The following is a 19,169-nucleotide window of genomic DNA, read 5'->3' as shown; positions in this document are numbered from 1 at the left end:
TGAGACCGTCTGAAAAGTTATGAAATTTTCAAATATCTGCCGGAAATTACGGCAGCGCACGGAACTTCACATAAAGTATGTTTAATTTTTCGTGGGGCCAACGACAATCGTAAAATTTCGTTTCATTTACACGACTGTAAAAATGTTAGGTGCCCACTTAATGACCTGTACAATTTAAAGTGCATCACAGTAATTAGATTTAATAAGTTATGTTAATCTTATACTTTATAAACAACCTGTAAAATTTTTTTTTTTAATTGTAGCAAAACTACCTACTCGTCATCATCATCTTCCTACCCTTATCCTGATTATTATTTTATTTTATTGATTATTTTGTGTTAGTGTAATATGTTTTTTCCTCCATTCCTCTCTACTCGCAGTCATTTCCGCATTCACTCCTATTCCGGCCATATCATCTTTCATACAGTCTGTCCATGCATTTTTAAGTTTTCCTCTACCCTTATAACCATTCACATTCATTCTTAATACCTTTTTTAAAATATTTTGGGACCAAAATACAAAATTGACGGAGATTGTGTTATGTGATAATATTAAACAAATATTATCATTAACATTAACAGATATTATTAAACTTAATTAAACAAAAAATATAATAAAATTGAGAGCCTTCTCCTTAAGTCGCTTAAAATACAACTAATTATTATATAATTACAAATAAATATTCTTAGCATTATTTTTGTGTAAATTTTATTACAAATTAATGGCGAAACTGTATTCAATTGAATGCAATTTCGCCATTGTCGTAATATTTTGTAGTTAATGATTATGAATAAATAAATAATTATAATTATCTTGAACACAACTTTCTTTCCTGCACTAGATTACCTGATAATAATTTTCTCTCTCGCTGGTTTAGGTTAATTGGAAGACATTTCTTTTAAAAATAAGCCTAACCTCGTTAAAAAAAATGTTAAACTAATCGCTGTATTTTTTTTTAAAGGCCAATAACGAATATAAATATAGAAAATGCGCTTTAGCTAGTTCAAGGTAGTGAAAATTTCTTTAATTTTTAAATTTATTCAATTTGGCAAAAGAAATAAAAGTTGCATACAAGGGGCAATAGAATGCATTAATGAAAGTTTCAGGCAATAGTTTAGAGTAACTACCCAATAGGAGCGGGTGGCGCCACCCCGCCCAGTCTGCTCACGTTTCGCTAACTATTCAAATTGAAGCGTTAAATTAAATCCTTATTTATTAAAGTTTTTTATTATTAAATTTCGCCGTGTAACGAATGTACGTAGTTATTTTTATATCTTAAAAAAATATATAACCTTACTTTAATGTTTTGGCGCGAAGTGTATTTTATAGAAAAAAAATAATATTAAAGTGCTGGCGTATTGATCGAAGTCCGACCGACGCATGCGCTAAAAGACAAAATTTGCAATTACAAGGTTCTCTGTGCAAATTTCGCCCAAGTTTATAATTCGAAGGCGGCCTCTAGCGTCGAGTTTCCTATTCGCGGGTCTAGAGAGAGAAAGAGATGGTGCTAACTAAAATAAATTTAACTTAGGTGCGGTATTTTCGAAATTTTCATGTTTTTGCACACAGTTTAGGAGCACGCTGTAGATGTGTGTTTTTGATAAATAAATATCAATTATGGAAGTTTCTGTAATATATGAACCGACATTGGTGCTTTATTTATGACTTGTCAGAAACAAACGCTCTGGGAAAATATAAAACGCTTTTAAATTTCTCTGATTTTTTTTTATAAATAATTACTCTACCAAGTCTTAACTTCTAATTTTATATAAATAATTTTGACATCAAAGGGGATATACTTTTTTTTTTTTATTAAATAGTTTTAATTTAGGAAACAGATTTTTTCACGTCATATGTTCTCAACATTTGTTTCCTTTTTTATTACGTACATTTTTATTAAATATCATCAACAATAGGTCGTGTTCAAGGATTTTGCCGTTTGGTCAGTGCAGACACGTGCTACATTATACATATATTAATGTACATTTATCGAAAATATATACGCAATAAAATAAATTAAATTTTGCTAATTTGTGTCAGGAAATAATTTATAGGAGTTAGACATCATCATCAACGTTCGTCATTTAAATGGCAATGATTAATGACTGAACTATCTATTCCTCGTCCCCTGGTGCTCATTGACTTTCTCCATAGAGAACAATACAATAAGACAAATAATGATGACACATGCAATAGCTTTAAACTTCCTGTATCCATCTACTTTTTGCAAACATTTGAAGTTGTTGCATGAGTGTTTTGAATAATTCGTTCCCTCTTTTTCTTTCTACCCCACCTTATGTAGAAAGAAAAAGAGGAAGGAGAAAATTTTGTTAGCCTATTCCGTAATTAAATAAAGATTGCGTCGCGCAAAAAAAAAAAAACTAATTAATTGTGACGATACTAGTTATTTTAATCTAAAAACTAAACCACTGAACCGATTTTGATAAAATTTTTACTCTTACAGATAAAAAAGAATTTTCCAAATCGGTTTAGAACTGACGGAGTTATGAGGTACAAACATAAAAAAAAATATGGCCGAATTGAGTCAGAATCCTTACTTTTGAAGTAGGTCATTGTGAATATCAAGTTTTACAAAAAGAATATTAAAATTTATTATTATTATTATATTATCTAATGTTTTTTTTTTAAACGAGTATGTATCCAAAATTTTACACTGAGAAAGTGAAATGCGGTAAAACGTGGATTTCCATGTAGATAGGAAATTTTTTACAACAACTCGACGTAGTTCGAGTCGGACTTGCGCATAGAAGGTAAAGGTTCCGTACCGTTACGATTCAAATAGTCAAATATATAAAAAAAAAAAACTGTTTTCGTGTTTTTGTTTTTCATTACAATGACGTTGTGTTCGGCCATTTTTTGATTTTTGTGATATGTTTATCGTTTTATTAGACAATCTGTATTACCATTTAGTACAGATATTAACTTTAGCGCCTAATTTAATTTAGGATATGAGTAGTGGGTATTAGTAGTCCAACAAATTAAATATATCTTGAACTAATTACTAGATATTAAAATAAACGTCATAGCCGAATAAGAATCCTTCAAATTCGTGTTTAGATCATATTGGATTACTTCTTTATGTGTTTCGGAGCTAAATGCTCTCAATTTATCTCATAGAGCTACTTTTTAAGTCTTCACCTAAATATACTTGATACTAGAGGGCGCTGCTTTCCCATGAGAGATATTATGCACTATCTATTTTCAATACCTTTAACAATTTTGTCCACGACGGTCGTATGGTCAAAATTAGTAATCAGTGTGTCGAATCTCATCTAGATCTACGTATAGTCTAGTCTAGCCTTTAGGAAGTGCAACGCAAGTGCAGGCGATGGGGCGGCCACGCGGGGGCTGGGGGCCAGTCTCGTAACCATGGTAACCGCAAGATGGCGCCGGTGAAATTAGTCCGTCTGCAGGCTTTATGCGCCCGTCTTCATTATGTCGGATTTCAATTTATTCCCGAATTGAACTTTCGTGTTTAGGGTATTAGTTTTAATAAGATATTAGAAAACTGTATGGAGGTTTGCGTATAATAAATAGATCACTTTCTGTCAGGTAACTGATTCGCTAACAGGAAAAAAAGACACGGACATGACTTCTTTTCTGATGAAGCAAAGTGAACTAACATTATTCTATAACGTAACTAAACAAAATAAATATTTTTTTTATATAATTATACTTTTCTGTCAAAACGTTTGGTTTCCACAAAAGATTTGACAGAAAAGTACAAGAGAGGCAGAGATCTTAAAAATTGAGTCTCTCATCGTCAATTGGAGTTGGGACAACAACAATTTAGAAGACTTTTGATTCTTTCTTTAGACTGAATATTGTCTGTCTGATTTATTACAGGATATAGATGATATGAAATTAATACTATGTATAAAGTTATAGGATGTTTGTAATTCACTGGTGATTTTTTTTTTGATGGATGAAAATGGTATGGTTACCCCGCCTGCGCTAACGGGATACGCTGGCGGAGCACCAGTGAAGGGTGATATATGAGAATGAAAACTACAACTAACTAGCCTAACTGGCCAGTTAGCCCATCATGATGAATTCATCAGGAATTAACCATGATAGTTTCCAGGGGAAACCGCGAGGTGGTTTTACCTGGTTGGATACATTGCTAGCAATGGGATTCTCAGTCTTCATTACTAACAATCCCTTTCCCCCCTTCGCTGGCGATTATGCGTATGAGTCTTTTGGGAATAGTTTAACCGAAGTCGTATACACAAAGGCATCTCAAGTCGCGGAGCTTATAAGTAGATGGTGGTGACACACAGTAGCACCAATAGCTTGGTCTTCAAAATAGGATACCTTGTGTTTTAAGGAATAAGGCAATGAACATCTGAAGAGAACTTTGTTTCCTAAATGAACCCAACCGGGAATCGAATCTCTCGACATGGGCAAAGCAACGTGTCTACCACTGCGTGATAGGGGGCGGGGGGAGAAGGGATTTTAATAATGAAGACTACCAGTCCCATTTCTAGCAATATACACTGTCAGGTCCACCTTTACATGGTCCCCCCTGGAAACCATCGTGCTGAATTCCCCGCCTCGTCAGCGTATACCGTTAGCGCAGGCGGGGTTACCATGCCATTGTCACACATTAAAAAAATCTAGTATATGGTATATAAAATAAACATAAAGGTAGGCTGTTCGTGACTCGAAATAATTTAATTATTTCAGGTGGACCATACATATTCTTCATTAATATATAGGACACTTTTTGTCCCATTTTGCGACAAAAACCGCATGTTACAACTAGTGTACCGTATCTACTACGATAAAAGATAACAAATGTATGGTAATGCAGCAAGTATAGAGCTCGAACAAGCTTCGCTTTATCGCGCCAAACTTAAAATCGAAACCTTCGCTTCGAAACATCCGGTTACCACGGAATACGAATATGCTTACTGAGCTTTCTGGAGAAGGTATTTATATTTATTTTATATTTTAGCACAACATGTGAGCACCAAATCCTGAGCGAACACTGTCTCAGTGTTCTGTGAAGGCGATCAACCGAAAAGAGAAGGTTCCACTTGGCTGTATTCTGCCGACTCACTAAGTGCTTGTTCACACTACGTTTAAAGTATTCGAAGTTTTTTTTTTTCATTTATTTAGGAAAACTAACAGTAACAAAATAAAGAATAATACATAATATTAGTCAAAGAAAACATTGAGTAAATTTGCCACCAACACCGTTTACCACAATTTCGATTCAAATATAATACAAATAGCTTAAGCAAAGAAGAACAGTTAAAAATTACGTGAATCTTTTAGAGATTAGCTTTTTAAAAGTACTTGGTTATAAGACGAAGGAAACACGTCACGGGACAGGCCATTCGTATTTGTATTGATTTTTATATTTAAATATGATCGTTTGTCTAAAATTATTTATTATAAATCACATAGAGAAAATTTGGTTCACAAAATATGTATAAAGTAGTAATTTGGATGTTTTATATTACTCACATAATTTATCATCATGTAGTCCTGCCATAGAATAGGCCACCGTTTCCTTTTCCGTCGGTGATGAAGGGAGGGCGAGGGCAGCAGCGTCCCTCTTAAAAACATCTCCAACGCCTAATTGCGGTAGCCAATCCGCTTGCCAAGTGTGACAATTACTGGCAAAACCATCCAGGGGCTTATGTTCAGCAGTGGACAGTTAAAGGCTGCTATGATGATGATGATTATAATGATATAACTTATATTTTACACGTAGTGAACCGATTGCAAAGGCGTTACCATTCCATTTTCATTCATAAAAAATCATATATCCTGGCTTTTGATAGTTTAGTCTCTACTACTTTTTTAAGTTCAGCTTATAGTTTTTAAGTAATAGCAAACATCTTATAAACCAATTTTAGAAACCATTGAAATTCCAACTTGAAAAAAGTGACAATACACTCCAAGAGTTAAAATTGGTTTATAGAAAGTTTTAGTATAAAGTATAAATTATATTATTATTATTCTTAGTCTCTCTCATACTCACATTTATAAATAAATTAAAAAAAACAGCCTCAAAGTTTTCCCCTCTTATAATATTCAAATCCCAAAACAATACTTCGCGACAACTCCACAGAGACGGAGTTTCGTACATCCGCCGTCGTGCAACAAACGAACGCCTTTGAAAAACTTTTGTCAGCTCCAGAAAGGAGGGCCGGTGCAATCTTTCCGTATCGTCGTTAGCTGAAAATGTCTCTTTGTGTTGTTTGTGTGCATGTATTTTTTTTATGTTAACAATAAGTATATGTTAAAAATATGTTGCTAAGACCGTATCGTATATCAACTCCATTACATAAAGAGGTTTTTCTTGGATTATTTTGTTCTAGAACAGCGACTACCCATTGGCATTTTCATTATATCTGATTACTAGCTGTATCACGCGGCTTGACTCGCGTGAATCAGTATATTAAATACTCTATATCTTAAGTTAGGATATAACCTACCCGTGTACCTACCGTGTTCAAATGTTAGTATATTTTGCGTGAAAGAGTAACAAATCCATCAATGCCAATGCAATGAGCCAATGGATTTAATTAAACCGTTTCAGGAACATAGATCGCCCTACGAGAAGGTCTTTGTTTAAAGGCGGATAATTAATAACTTAAATAATAATACCACAAGTGTAAATGGACCCATAACTATAAGTTTGTGATAAATATGCGCTCATAAGGCAGGTCGTTTGCTTGCCTCCGATGGTAGCGATATCCGTGTATTGGCAAGGGCAATGTGAAAGTATCTGCGGCTAGTTGGAGCATGGACATATATAGGGTTCGATAGATAGAGCGCGAAGGTGGTGCTCAGTGCTTCGGATGGCTATTTCAGTACAGAAGATGATAATGATTATGTTTTTTTTATACCACTGAAGGTGGCAAACAAGCATACGGCTCACCGGATGGTAAGCGGTTACCGTAGCTTTTGAATGCCTGCAATACCAGGTGCATTACGCGAGCGTTGCCGACCTTGAAGACACCTCTTTACTCCCCTTTTGAAGAATCCCATGCTATAGTCTCTTGGGGAAACCTCGGCAGGGAGCTTATTCTATAACCTGACTGTTCGTGAGAGAAAACATCTCTGAAACCGCGTTGCACGCGACCATCTAGGCTGTAGGGTACGAGGGTCAACTCCCTGTCGATGGCGAGCCGTACGATCGTGGAAAGTAGCCGTGGGTATGATGACGCTGATGTCATGATATTTTATGCATTATTATATTATTTATAAATTGTTCAAAGTACATTTACTACAATTTATGGAACGATCCCCTTGATACATTTCAACCTAATCAAAGTAAGTAATATTAATATAGGTCTAGAAGTGTTATTATTTTTATATAGGGACATTATTGATTATCAATCAATTTTATTAATGTTACTATAATACTTATAAGTGCGTTTATACCTACCAAATAAATTATACGTAGAGTATCTCTATACAAATGCTTCGAAAGAGGCGGGTCAACATTTTTATACATGTGTGCGTGACAGGGTTACCAGATTAAAAATTATTACTTTAGATTAAGGTAATAAGGTGAGAATCGTAATTAAAATTTTTATTAGGATTCAATAATTATTTATAATATTTCATGCGGACTACCAGTCCTATTGCTGGCAATATAATGTATATCAAGTCGATTTCCGCGTGGTCTCCCTTCGAAACCATCGTGCTGAATTCCAGGTGGGCTAACTGACCTACCTTTTCATTCTCACCTGTCATTTCTTACTGGTGTCACGCCAGGGTATACCATTAGCGCAGGTGGGGTTACGATTCCATTGTCATCCATTAAAAAAAGTCGAATTAGATTATTCAACATGACCATACGACCACGGGATAACTACGAGATAAAACTAGCTCAAAATTTCATCGTCTCGTTTACAAGTTTGATTAAATTTATCGTATTAAGTTCGATGTCGTTGTTTCCTTGAATATAATACACAAAAGCTATTTACACTGGGAATAAGATTAAATAGTAGGTAGTGCAGTTTTATCTCCAATGGAGAAGATTTAAAAATAAAAGCAGCTTGCTCGATCCCAGAAAGTACTTTTACTAATCATGATAATGGATGGGTGCTTTTTTAAAATGCATTCCTTTTAAAATCAAAGACTACCTTTGTTTTTATTTTATTTACCGATTGGATTATATAAAGTAAACTTGTCATAAAATAATGAGTAATTTAAGATTATGTTTTATAAAAAAAAAAACAATTTTAATTATGGCAATACCAGATATTTTGATTTAAAAATTAAATTAGTGAATCGAGTTTTATAAAATTTATATAGGATTAATTTGTAAGTGAACATACTTAAATTTTTGGATAAAAATGTATTTTCCAAATCGGTTTATAATTGACGGAGTTACGAAGTTAAGTTATGAAAAATAAAATACAACCGAATTGAGATTCTTTTTTTTTAAGTCGGTTGATAATTTAAATAAAGTTCATTAACAATGAAATTATATTAACAAGGAAATTATAAAGTTTACGATTATAAAGATTATGGATTGTTCTATATATTTTTTCTGTGCTGGAACCTATTTATACTTTTGTCTTTAAAATGGTGTAAATTGTAATTTGTGCCAACACCGTGGGGTGAGGACCTGGTGATCTGTAACACAGGTTTATCTTTCTCCAGAAACCAGTTCTTCACAATACATTAACTTATGTAACCTTCAAAAATAAATCTCTTTTAAACTTCTAAACTTAAATTGGATATATTAGATGCACTACTGGTATTGGGAAGAAATAAAATATTATACCACGAAAACGAGTAGTTAGTTTTTAATACGATTTTAAAATGAATTAATACGAGGCAAAATATATTTAGGATATATTTCAGAAATTATCTGTTTTAGCACGTTTAATTTTATGTAGATGACATGGACTTCTACAATCATTGGATCGTAAACGACAGATGGCGGTCTATCAAAAGCTATTAGGCTTTTGATAGAACGCCATCTGTCGAGTTAGTTACTTTTTAATATATATATACCTGATCAATACGCATACCCAAAATCGCAAGTTACCTAATTAATTATTTATAATAGTCTCTTGTTTCAATTTATGTAAATATATTGTACCTAATCATCATCATCATTCATCATTTCGCCCATTATCTGTTCACTGCTGGACATAGGCCTTCCTCATAGACTGGCCATAAGGAATGGTCCTGAGCCACCTGCATCCACTTACTCCCTGAAATGCATTTGAGGTCGTCACTTCACCTAGTGAGGGTCGTGCGTTTGCTTGTACGGGGTCGCCACATAAGAACCTTTCTTATATTCGTTATTGTACCTCATAAAATAGTTTATTTTACTAGCTATCTCGTTAGCAGTGCAGCTATGTAAATCCGTTAAATAGCACACTTTTGATTTTGTCCGTTGCCAACTGCATTCCGTATCCATTCAGTAATTACAATGCACAATTTCGAACGCACTCGAACACTGAATGAACTACAGGTGGTACGCCGGCGGCATACGCGGAAAAATCTGCGCCACCCGCCTCCGTGGGTATACGTGATTCGTTCTAGAAATTTCCATTGCTGGCTGAATGATGAATTACGTATTAAAAAAATATATGTATTTTTTTTTTTTAAATTTTAATAGTAAAAAGTTGTTCTATTTAAAATAGTATTAAGCTGTTTGGATAAAAAAATACACCAGTGCAAAATAAGAGAAATAAAAAACCTACATTAATCACCCTGACAAGGTACATAGTAACAGACTCATCAATTTGCATAGATCTATATTTGTAAAAAGAAAATATCTTCTCTTTTCACAAATAGAGGAATAAATCACTTTTACGAGAAAGTCTTAAAGAAAGTTTTAAGTCTGCTATTGTACACACTTTTTCCACGAAAACTGTATATCTTAGATTATATAGACAGAGCATCGAGCCACAAAAACGGGTCAACTTTTTGTCAGCTAATTGTCAAATTAGCTGACTCGTTTTTTTTTTATCAGTTATCTATATGCTTACGCATAAAATGTATCTTGACATTTTATTTAATAAATAAAATGAAAAGATGCAGAATTTATAAGATAGAATAAATATAGAAGTTATAAAGGAATCATTCATAACTATATTCATCACGCAAAATTGTATGAAAAAGTTGAGCCGTTTTTCTCGAAGCATTTTTATGGAGACACTCTATCTATATAATCTAAGTTTATATACTGTACTGCATTGAAATGCAAAAGAATGTCACAGACAAACTATTTAGTGAACAAAAAACGGCGCGTAATGGATGACAAGTAATCGAATACAGTCGCATTTTGATTCACTGAATGGGGTTTGTATTTACTGTAGTGGCCGTGAACCGGACGCGACGTTACTTTATTCCTACATTCGGGAGCTGGTTTCGAAAGCGAGAGTGACCTGTTTTTGTTCATAGTAGATAGATTATAGGCACGCAAATTCACGCAACTATTAGCCCGAGGTTATGTAGTTCTGGCATAGAATAGGTCATCTCTTCCTTTCCCGTGGGTGTCGTAGGAAGCGATTAAGGAAAGGCGAGGAATGGGAAACAACGTCCCTCTTAGAACACCTCTAAAGCCTGACTGCGGTTGCCGATCCGCTTGCCAAGCGTGGCAAATACTGGTAAAACCCCCAAGGGAGGCTTATGTTGAGCGGTGGACAGTTAAAGGCTCATATGGTGATTAGCCCGAGGCAGAAGGTGGCTATGACACATTTTCTTTATATTTGGAATTAAACACGCAACTATTGGCTCTTACTAGATACTGTCCATCGTAAATTTTCTTCTTCTTTGGAATTTAATATGCAACTAATAGTGTAGACTGTAGACGATGGATAAAACAAATGTTATGTTTTATAATTTAATAGTTTGCACTTATTAAAACGATTAATTTATCTTTAAACGGTTTTGGCAAAAATTTCTTCACGTCCTTTAGGTGCTATGTCACATCTAGATTATTGTTTATTTGACGTATATACCTAATTATTTCTCGGTTCTCCTCTTAGTACTGCTATTCTTTTAAGATATTTTTTATGGTATCTATTTTATAAAGTAATCCAACAACTTTGTATTCTCAATTACTTGAATTTATCTACTTACCATATTATAAATGCACGTACTTTGTATATAAATTTTTGTATATAGGTTCAAAGTAATGTAGTTTTTTGTTAGAAATTTCGATTCATAATATTTAAATTCGTAGCAATTAAATAATTGTTAAAATGTCGGCTATTAACAACTTTGTAATTAGAATTATGGGAGATTTTCAGTTCTAAACTTAGGAAAATAAGTAGATACTAAGTACTTAATATACACTTACTTACTGCTTATGTTGTTTATTTCTTTGTTCCATGTTGCTAACCATTTGATAAATAAAATTAAGGTAAGTATGCCTCTTTTGTTTTATTATTTTGTACATGTGTTATATTTTATATAAATGTTGTTTAAAAATGTTTTGTTTCATAATTAATAGGTATCTACCGTTCTAGCTATTATAAATTAATTTGTCAAGAAACAGTTTTAGTAGTTAATAACATTAGTCAGCACAAACATTTGGTATGATAATGAAAGAAATGGAAGACAACAAGAAAGAAAGATGAGAAGGTAATGATGTACTCACGGGTGTTGTAGTCGAACGCCCTCTGCCGCGTCCTCGCCGAGACTCGCTCTTCACTGTCTGCAGAGTCCCGTCCGGCCCCAAAATAAGCTATAACAACACAGACACACCACAGACTTAACATAAAGCAAAATAAAGTAAGTAAAATAAAGAGAACGTTAACACAAAAAGGGAGAAATGAATAGACAAACATGCAATGGAATCAAGGTTAGATGGCGACAGATTAGTGTTTTAGTGATATTATACAAAATTCTAATTAGTCACGATTTAATGAGGAACGAATATAATAATTTGTTTACTTCTTGTAAAAATATCAAGTACGGATTAATATCATTGCAAAATCATCATCTTCCTACCCTTATCCCAATCATTTGGGGTCGGCGTGATATGGTTTTATCCATATTATAAAAAGATTTGGTTTTTTAGTTTTACGACCGGCCACCTGCCTGACGTCAACCTTCTTTGGGAAATATATATCATTGTAAAATAAAAATACTAATTACAAATGTCTGTGAAGCGCCATCTATACGAGTAAAAATTAAATAATATGTACAAGATTGCTTTTACTTTCAGGCGCGATGAATGTAGTTTCGCTATTCGACGATAGATGGCCATATTATTGAAGATGGCGTAGATGGCGTGACTTTCAATGTTGTGAGTGTGTTAGAAAAATGTCCCAGATCTCCAAAGTAATATACATAATTTATTTTTTACTTTTTATGTAAAAATTGATCAGTTTAACAACTTATATTTTTAATAAGTGGCTACATAAACATAGATATTTACATTAGTTATACCGGTAAGAACATTTTTAGGGTTGGTTTACACTATAGTGCATAATATAAACTTAAGTAATCTTTGGCTCTGTATATTCGTATGCAATGAATTATTAAAATAAAATATATTAATAATGTCCTGTAATGAAGTTACAATTTTGACATAATATGAAATTATATCTTTTTATCAAAATAGCAATTAACATCTTGTTAAAATCTAGGCAAGTAATATCATGATACAATATTGTTCTTTAAAATAATATAGGTATAAAATAAATCGACGAGTGGATACGTCACAAACAACTTTTGACTTAATTTATACATTAGAGTAATTATTTAAGATTTAATAGTGTAAAATACAAGATAGTCTAATGTCAACAGCCATCTGTTGTCTCTAATTCTAAAATCTAACCATTACATTTCCTAGCTCCGCTAATTAAATTGGAGAAATGTGTACATATTGAGCATGGAATAAATAAATATAGTTTCTGTTACTACGCACATGGCACGGCTCACACCTGGCGTTTTAGTTCGTTACTCCTGTTTTTGTGTTAGAACGAGCACGACATTTGTTCTGTTGCCGTTTCACTCGCACAATATTGTTGTCTCACTTCAACATTATCTATTCTTATTCAAATCGCAGGTTTTGTCATTATCTCTGCGTACAAGTTGGATAGAATAATTAATAAAAAATAAGTTTTTAAATAAGTCCGACTTTGCATCTTAATTCGTTTATACTGGTTTTATTTAGACCGTGGGGTTAGTCTGAGGAGCAGATTAATGTACGACGAATAGTAGAATAGAATAGAAGTCATAAAATTTTGGGACGTGTTGACTAATGTTGGTGAGAGATTTAATAAGACATTGAATACAACATGCGGCGGTTATTTTACAACACGCTATATAGCTGTACGTAGCTATCATATTTAACGTTTACACAACGACTTTATAATAGACAAAAAGTCCTCGGTATTTGTTTTTCATAATTTACAGTATAAGTGAAAAGAATCGTTCTCGATAGGTAGCTACTAAAAGGATTTTATATTTTTGTAATAATTGTCATAAACATGTTCCTGTAACATTTAGCAATATCTACGCTGTTAATTGTGGTGTGTATTTTATATATGTTTCGATATCATGGTAAGAATCCTAAAGATGTAAATCAAAATTTTGTATAATAATCAGATATTCAATTTAAAAAAATAGATTTAAATAACTCTGGAGAATATTGGAATACTTATAACATGATAATCTCATGAAGAATTATGAAGGTAAGATAAAAGAAAAAAGTGTAGGGTAACACCAAGATATAATTACATCAGGCAGATTAAGGAAATAAAGTCGCGTCGTATCAAGATCTACCTAAAGAGATTCTTTGAAAAGCGAAGTAAACTACAGGAGTTTTACTATTAAGAGAGCAGCTTCGAAATAATGAACTACTGAATTTATCATTACAAATAATATACTGCTCTATGAGATATATTAATCTTGTAGATAGGTGGTTATAATTAATATTACAAAGAGATATTAGTAATTATATACCTCTATTATACCTATTATACCTCTCTCATAAACCTACTTTAGATATTGAACTGTTTTTTTAACGCTTTCTGTTTTGCAAAATTTTTAATTAAAGTGACAAAACAGTGTAATAGTTAAAATTAGATTTGTAGAAAGTTTTAGTTTTTATGAATAAGTGGAAATGTCTTTATAATATTTAAAATAAATTTATAATATAATTAAGTTTGAATTGCTTTTAGTTTAGCAATTACTGGTAATATAATAAGAGTGGATAGGTATTATTGCTGGTAGCATTATTTGAAGGTGACACGAATAAATAAATACTTTTATTTTCATTGTCAAATAAGTAAATTACAGTAGATTTACTACTGAAAGTAGATAAAATCTACATAATATAGAATGGAGCTTAAGATTTATAACTTTGTTTTCCGTAGATGTAGACTAAAAGAAAGAACATTTAACTGATATAAAGTAATATATTCTTGCTGTTATGCTTTTCAAAGATAGTTTAAGTTTAAGCAATTATTTATCCTTTAGTTTTATGTTTTATCGTTTAGATATTTATGATTTGTTATAGGACTATCCATAATTATAATATTACATTGTTTTGTATTAATATTTCAATACAACATAGTTGTATAAATATTCTTGATTTTTTTCAATTGGTGTTGTTATTCTTATTGAACGAGGTAGTTAATGTATAATTTTATTCTGATATGATCTATAACCAAGATCTAAAACAAAAATAAACGGCAAACAGAGACTGAATTTATTGCGTTATAAATATGTCACACTGTTTCTTACGCAGTTACCTATTTACGTTAGTATGAAAACAAGCAGTTTCTATGTTATTTATATCTATAATGTCTTTGTAATAATTAAATAATTTTGAATTATATGTAGGCATAAAGCAAGGTTAAGTATATTATTAATCGAAAATAAAAGTAATTCAAATATACTGTAAAATGTCAAAAACGCACAGTTCAAGATTAATATGTAATTATTTGTTGTGTTGTGTGTTTAAGCTGTAACACATTGGACCTGTATATATAACAATTTTTTTATTGTGTGGTTCTGGCATAGAATAGGTCACTTATTCCTTTGCTATGGCTGTCTTAAGAGGCGACTAAGAGAATCTAATGGTCGAGGGATAGGCAGCAACTTCCCTCATAAAACATCACTAAAAGCTTACCTGCGGTTGTCAACCCGCCTACTAAGCGTGGCAACTACTGGCAAAATCCTCCTTTACAGGGGAAGCTTATGTCCAACAGTTAATGGCTGGTATGCTAATGATGATTATATAACTGGTATAATAATTTGATAAAAAATAATGATGAAATTCTTTATAACAAGAAAGAATTACCAACAATAATTATTTATAGAAGCCTTCACGGTCAGTTCGAATATGAATTTTGTAGTTTGACAGAAACAGAGACCCACTTTTTGGCTAATTTAATTTGATATTTTAGATTTTTGAAAATTATGTTTTAATTCAAGAATATGTCGTCCACAGAGATGAATAGGCAGCACGTGTTAAGTTTACGAGTGCGTACTGCGTACGGCGTGGGTGCGTAGAGGCGGGTGCTTGGATGCGTGGGCTGTTGAGGTAGGTCGCGGCTGTCACGCGATCGCCTTCACTCGATTGACCTGCCTTAATCTTATATATTAAAATTAACACTACCACATACATAAAATATATTATTCTTGTTGCAAAATCTATTCCATTTTTTATTTATTCAAACTGTTAATAGAGTACACAAAAATAGGCCAGCATCTCCTATCATGTATTTGACTTTAATTAAACGATTGAGCAGAGACAGTCACAGAGCAATAACTTATGTTTTTGATGAATTACATTCGTTGTATACTTTGTAAATTCATATTTATTTACTTTAATATGTTAATATTGTAATATAAAAAAGTTAAAATTATAATATTTATATTGAATAAAAAATAGAAGAATATCTCATTTAACGGAGCTACGATATTTAGTTGTGCCAGTAGGTACGTTTTCCATAAATGTAATGTATGTAAAAGAAATTTATTTTTCAATTTTGAAATATTATTAACGGCATGTATAGCTCATAAAAAGTCATTAAACAATTCTTCGAATGTATGTATCCATTGAAATTGTGTTGCCATGATGGATGTAAATGGCAGTTATTTAAAATCGGTTAAAGGCAGGTGCATCGCATCGCCAAAGATAATAAAGGAACGAGATAATCTCGAATGTTAATCTGTACAGTAAAAATAAAAATAACGAGGTTAATTGGATCGTATTTTGTTTAGTCTCGTGCGGTTCGTTTTTGCCCGCGAACCGTTAGTAAATTACAATGGGCTTGCGTATTTAGTGCCGCTATCCAACGACAGATGGCATGCAAAGTAATTTGCGGAACTACAGTTTGTAAGTACCTAATATATGGATGAACCAATGAAATTGTTAGTTTATTTTTATTAAAATTACTTTGATAATGACACCAATTTAAAAAATAATTCGATTCTTTAACTCTAAATTAAATCTGAGAATTATATTTACAAATTTTTAATACTTGCGTAGAAAATTTAAACTATAAATGAACTTACGAAAACTCTACAGCGATAATGTTTTCAAATAGTTATTGGAATCTCCATATGCAGATTACATTCTCGTAGTCACCATATTTTCAGTCCCCTGCCGTGAATGATTTATCGCGACGGTTTACCACGAAAATACATTTATAATTTGGAAAATAGGTTTGATATTTCTTTAGGATTCAATTTAATATTAACCCTTAAATACCTGAAGTTTCAAATTTGATACTGGGGTTATAAATCGCATTGGGCGCCTACAGTCGATTTTATTTTAATATTTGGCTGTTTACATGTTACCAAATGTTTTTTTTTAAATAAATATATAAAGATATCGTTTTGATTTTTATACTATTTTTCCCCATTAGTAAACACAGTAAAGGGTACACTTATATATTTTTTAATTTGATTTAAAAATCTGGCTTTTAAGGGTTAAAGATTTTAAGTTGTTGTAAATTTTAAGTGTAAAAGCAAATATTTGTCTATTGGTTACATGCCGATATTTTAGAATCTTCAACATAACCTTCAAGAAAAGAGTATATTCCTTTTAAAAGGCCGGCAGCACACCTGCAATGCCGCTGGTGTTGTGGGTGATCATGGGCGGCGGTAGTCACTTACCATCAGGTGAAAATGTGTTGTAAAAAAAAAAAAATTACAAGTAAAGATAACAAACCTATAATTAATATTAAAGTATATTATCTAATTTGATAACAATTTCTTACGAAATTCAAATCATCTTTATTTCAAATAGACTTGTTTACAAGCACTTTTAAATCATTACTTTTTAAATATACTGCAGGGTTCAGAAAGTTGTTACTTATTGAGAAAATCCCGAAAGAAACTCAACTCTTTTAAATCTCTGTTAACATTATGTGTATTTATTTAAATGTAATATGTCTAATTACATGGTCGTTAAAAGCCTGTGCATGATCGACTAACACCACGCACGTTTGTCATTCAAGTAATCCTTTAGTATATATTATAGGCTTTGTTCAATAAGAGTTTTTTAAATATAGTTTTAAACTTATTAAATAGCACATCCAAAACTGGTCAGACCAACAAAATGAATATCCATTGACCCATAGAATTCATTAAATAGTCCACTTAAAAATGACTCTGTCTACTCTATTACAGATTATAGTGGTGAGGATATTGAGTTCATATATTTAAATGTTATATTATACAATATATTGTATAAATTTTTGAAATTATAAGTATACAATACGGTCATCATGAATGAGTAATAACAATGACTACAGCATGGGGTTTTTCAAATAAGGGCGTAAAGAGATTTCTTCAGGATTGGCAATGTGAGCGTAATGCATCTGGTATTGCACGCGTTTATAGGTGTTTATGAAACAGAATGAATCACGAATTTATAAATCCGTCATTGTACAGCGTGATATATGTTATGTTATATGAAAACGGAGATCAAACGAGAATATATTGTACTAAATCAACATTACCAATTAATAAATATAGCCAATAAGCCCATTATGCTTTGATTCACGAGTCGACACGGCGACAAATTGTACAACATTTTTGTGAACAAACCCTTTCTTACTCCAACTCAAATATATCTAATGCTATAAATGTCAACGGAGCTTTTTATTAAGCGAGATTAAGTAATATAAGAATAATAGGTTTCCACCATGGTTTAACCGTAATCTGATAAAAATGTTAAAAGAAAAAAACAAATTGAGAGAACGTTATAATAAATATAAAAATCCTTTAGACGCGATAGAGTTAAAAATTGTGGCAAAACGAAGCGAAAAATTAATTAAATATTGTTATCGTAATTACACACAGAATATAGAGAGTAATCTAACCAGTAATCCAAAATTATTTTGGACTTATGTTAAGGCTAAGCGTGGCGGATCCAGTATATATCCAGCCAATATGACGGATGGTTCTTATACTACATCTGATCCAGGGCAAATATGCGAGTTGTTCGCTTCTTATTTCTCCTCCGTGTATGATTTAGATGATATAAATGAACATAATTCCATTCTTGTACAATTTAGAAACCAATAGTCAATGCATGATACTTCCAACCATTGAATATGATATCTTACTTAAAAAGTTATTGAACATTGACTGCAACAAGGGAATGGGACCAGATGAAATACCACCCTTATTTATCAAAGAATGCGCACGCGAGTTAGTGTACCCACTTATGTTGATTTATAGTAAATCTCTTACTACAGGAGTTTTCCCTACAAAATGGAAGATGGCAAAAGTAGTTCCAATACATAAATCGGGAGAGGATGACGCGGTAGGCAACTATCGGCCAATTTCCATTCTATCTTGGTTTGGTAAAATTTTCGAATCAATTATTTGCACTCATCTGCAGAATCATCTTGCCTTATATCTGAGTAATTGTCAACATGGTTTTACTGGTTCGCGGTCTACAAGTACAAACTTGGCATCGTTCACTGAACTCCTAATATTGATGCTGGAGAGCAGATTGATGTTATATACACAGACTTTTGCAAAGCTTTCGATAAGGTCTCTCACAAAATTATTATTTATAAACTGCGCGCCTATGGTATTACAGGATCTTTATTAGATTGGATGGCTTCATATTTAATGGAAAGGACTTTCTTTGTAGTAGTAAATGGGTTTCAATCGGCATCTTGTAAAATTACATCTGGAGTACCCCAGGGATCTCACCTGGGACCGATTCTTTTTAATCT

General features: G+C 32.4%; 1 protein-coding gene across 3 annotated transcripts in view; it reads right to left on the bottom strand.

The window, feature by feature from the left end:
* LOC113511908 (methylcytosine dioxygenase TET) overlaps nucleotides 1–19,169 on the bottom strand; it is a 177,270-nt gene that overhangs the window by 70,833 nt on the left and 87,268 nt on the right. For 2 of the 3 annotated variants that reach the window (XM_052894489.1, XM_052894490.1), the window contains exon 4: nucleotides 11,612–11,698. The exons of the other annotated variant lie outside the window; for it this stretch is intronic. In XM_052894489.1, the coding sequence (XP_052750449.1) occupies nucleotides 11,612–11,698 (87 nt within the window). The remainder of the gene's footprint in view (nucleotides 1–11,611; nucleotides 11,699–19,169) is intronic. 3 annotated transcript variants of the gene reach the window in all.

Source organism: Galleria mellonella, unplaced genomic scaffold (genome assembly GCF_026898425.1).
Source record: "Galleria mellonella isolate WM207_F2 unplaced genomic scaffold, CSIRO_AGI_GalMel_v1 utg213, whole genome shotgun sequence".
Classification (NCBI taxonomy): domain Eukaryota; kingdom Metazoa; phylum Arthropoda; class Insecta; order Lepidoptera; family Pyralidae; genus Galleria; species Galleria mellonella.
Note: the sequence above shows the minus strand (reverse complement) of the source record. Positions and strands in the feature narration are given on the sequence as shown.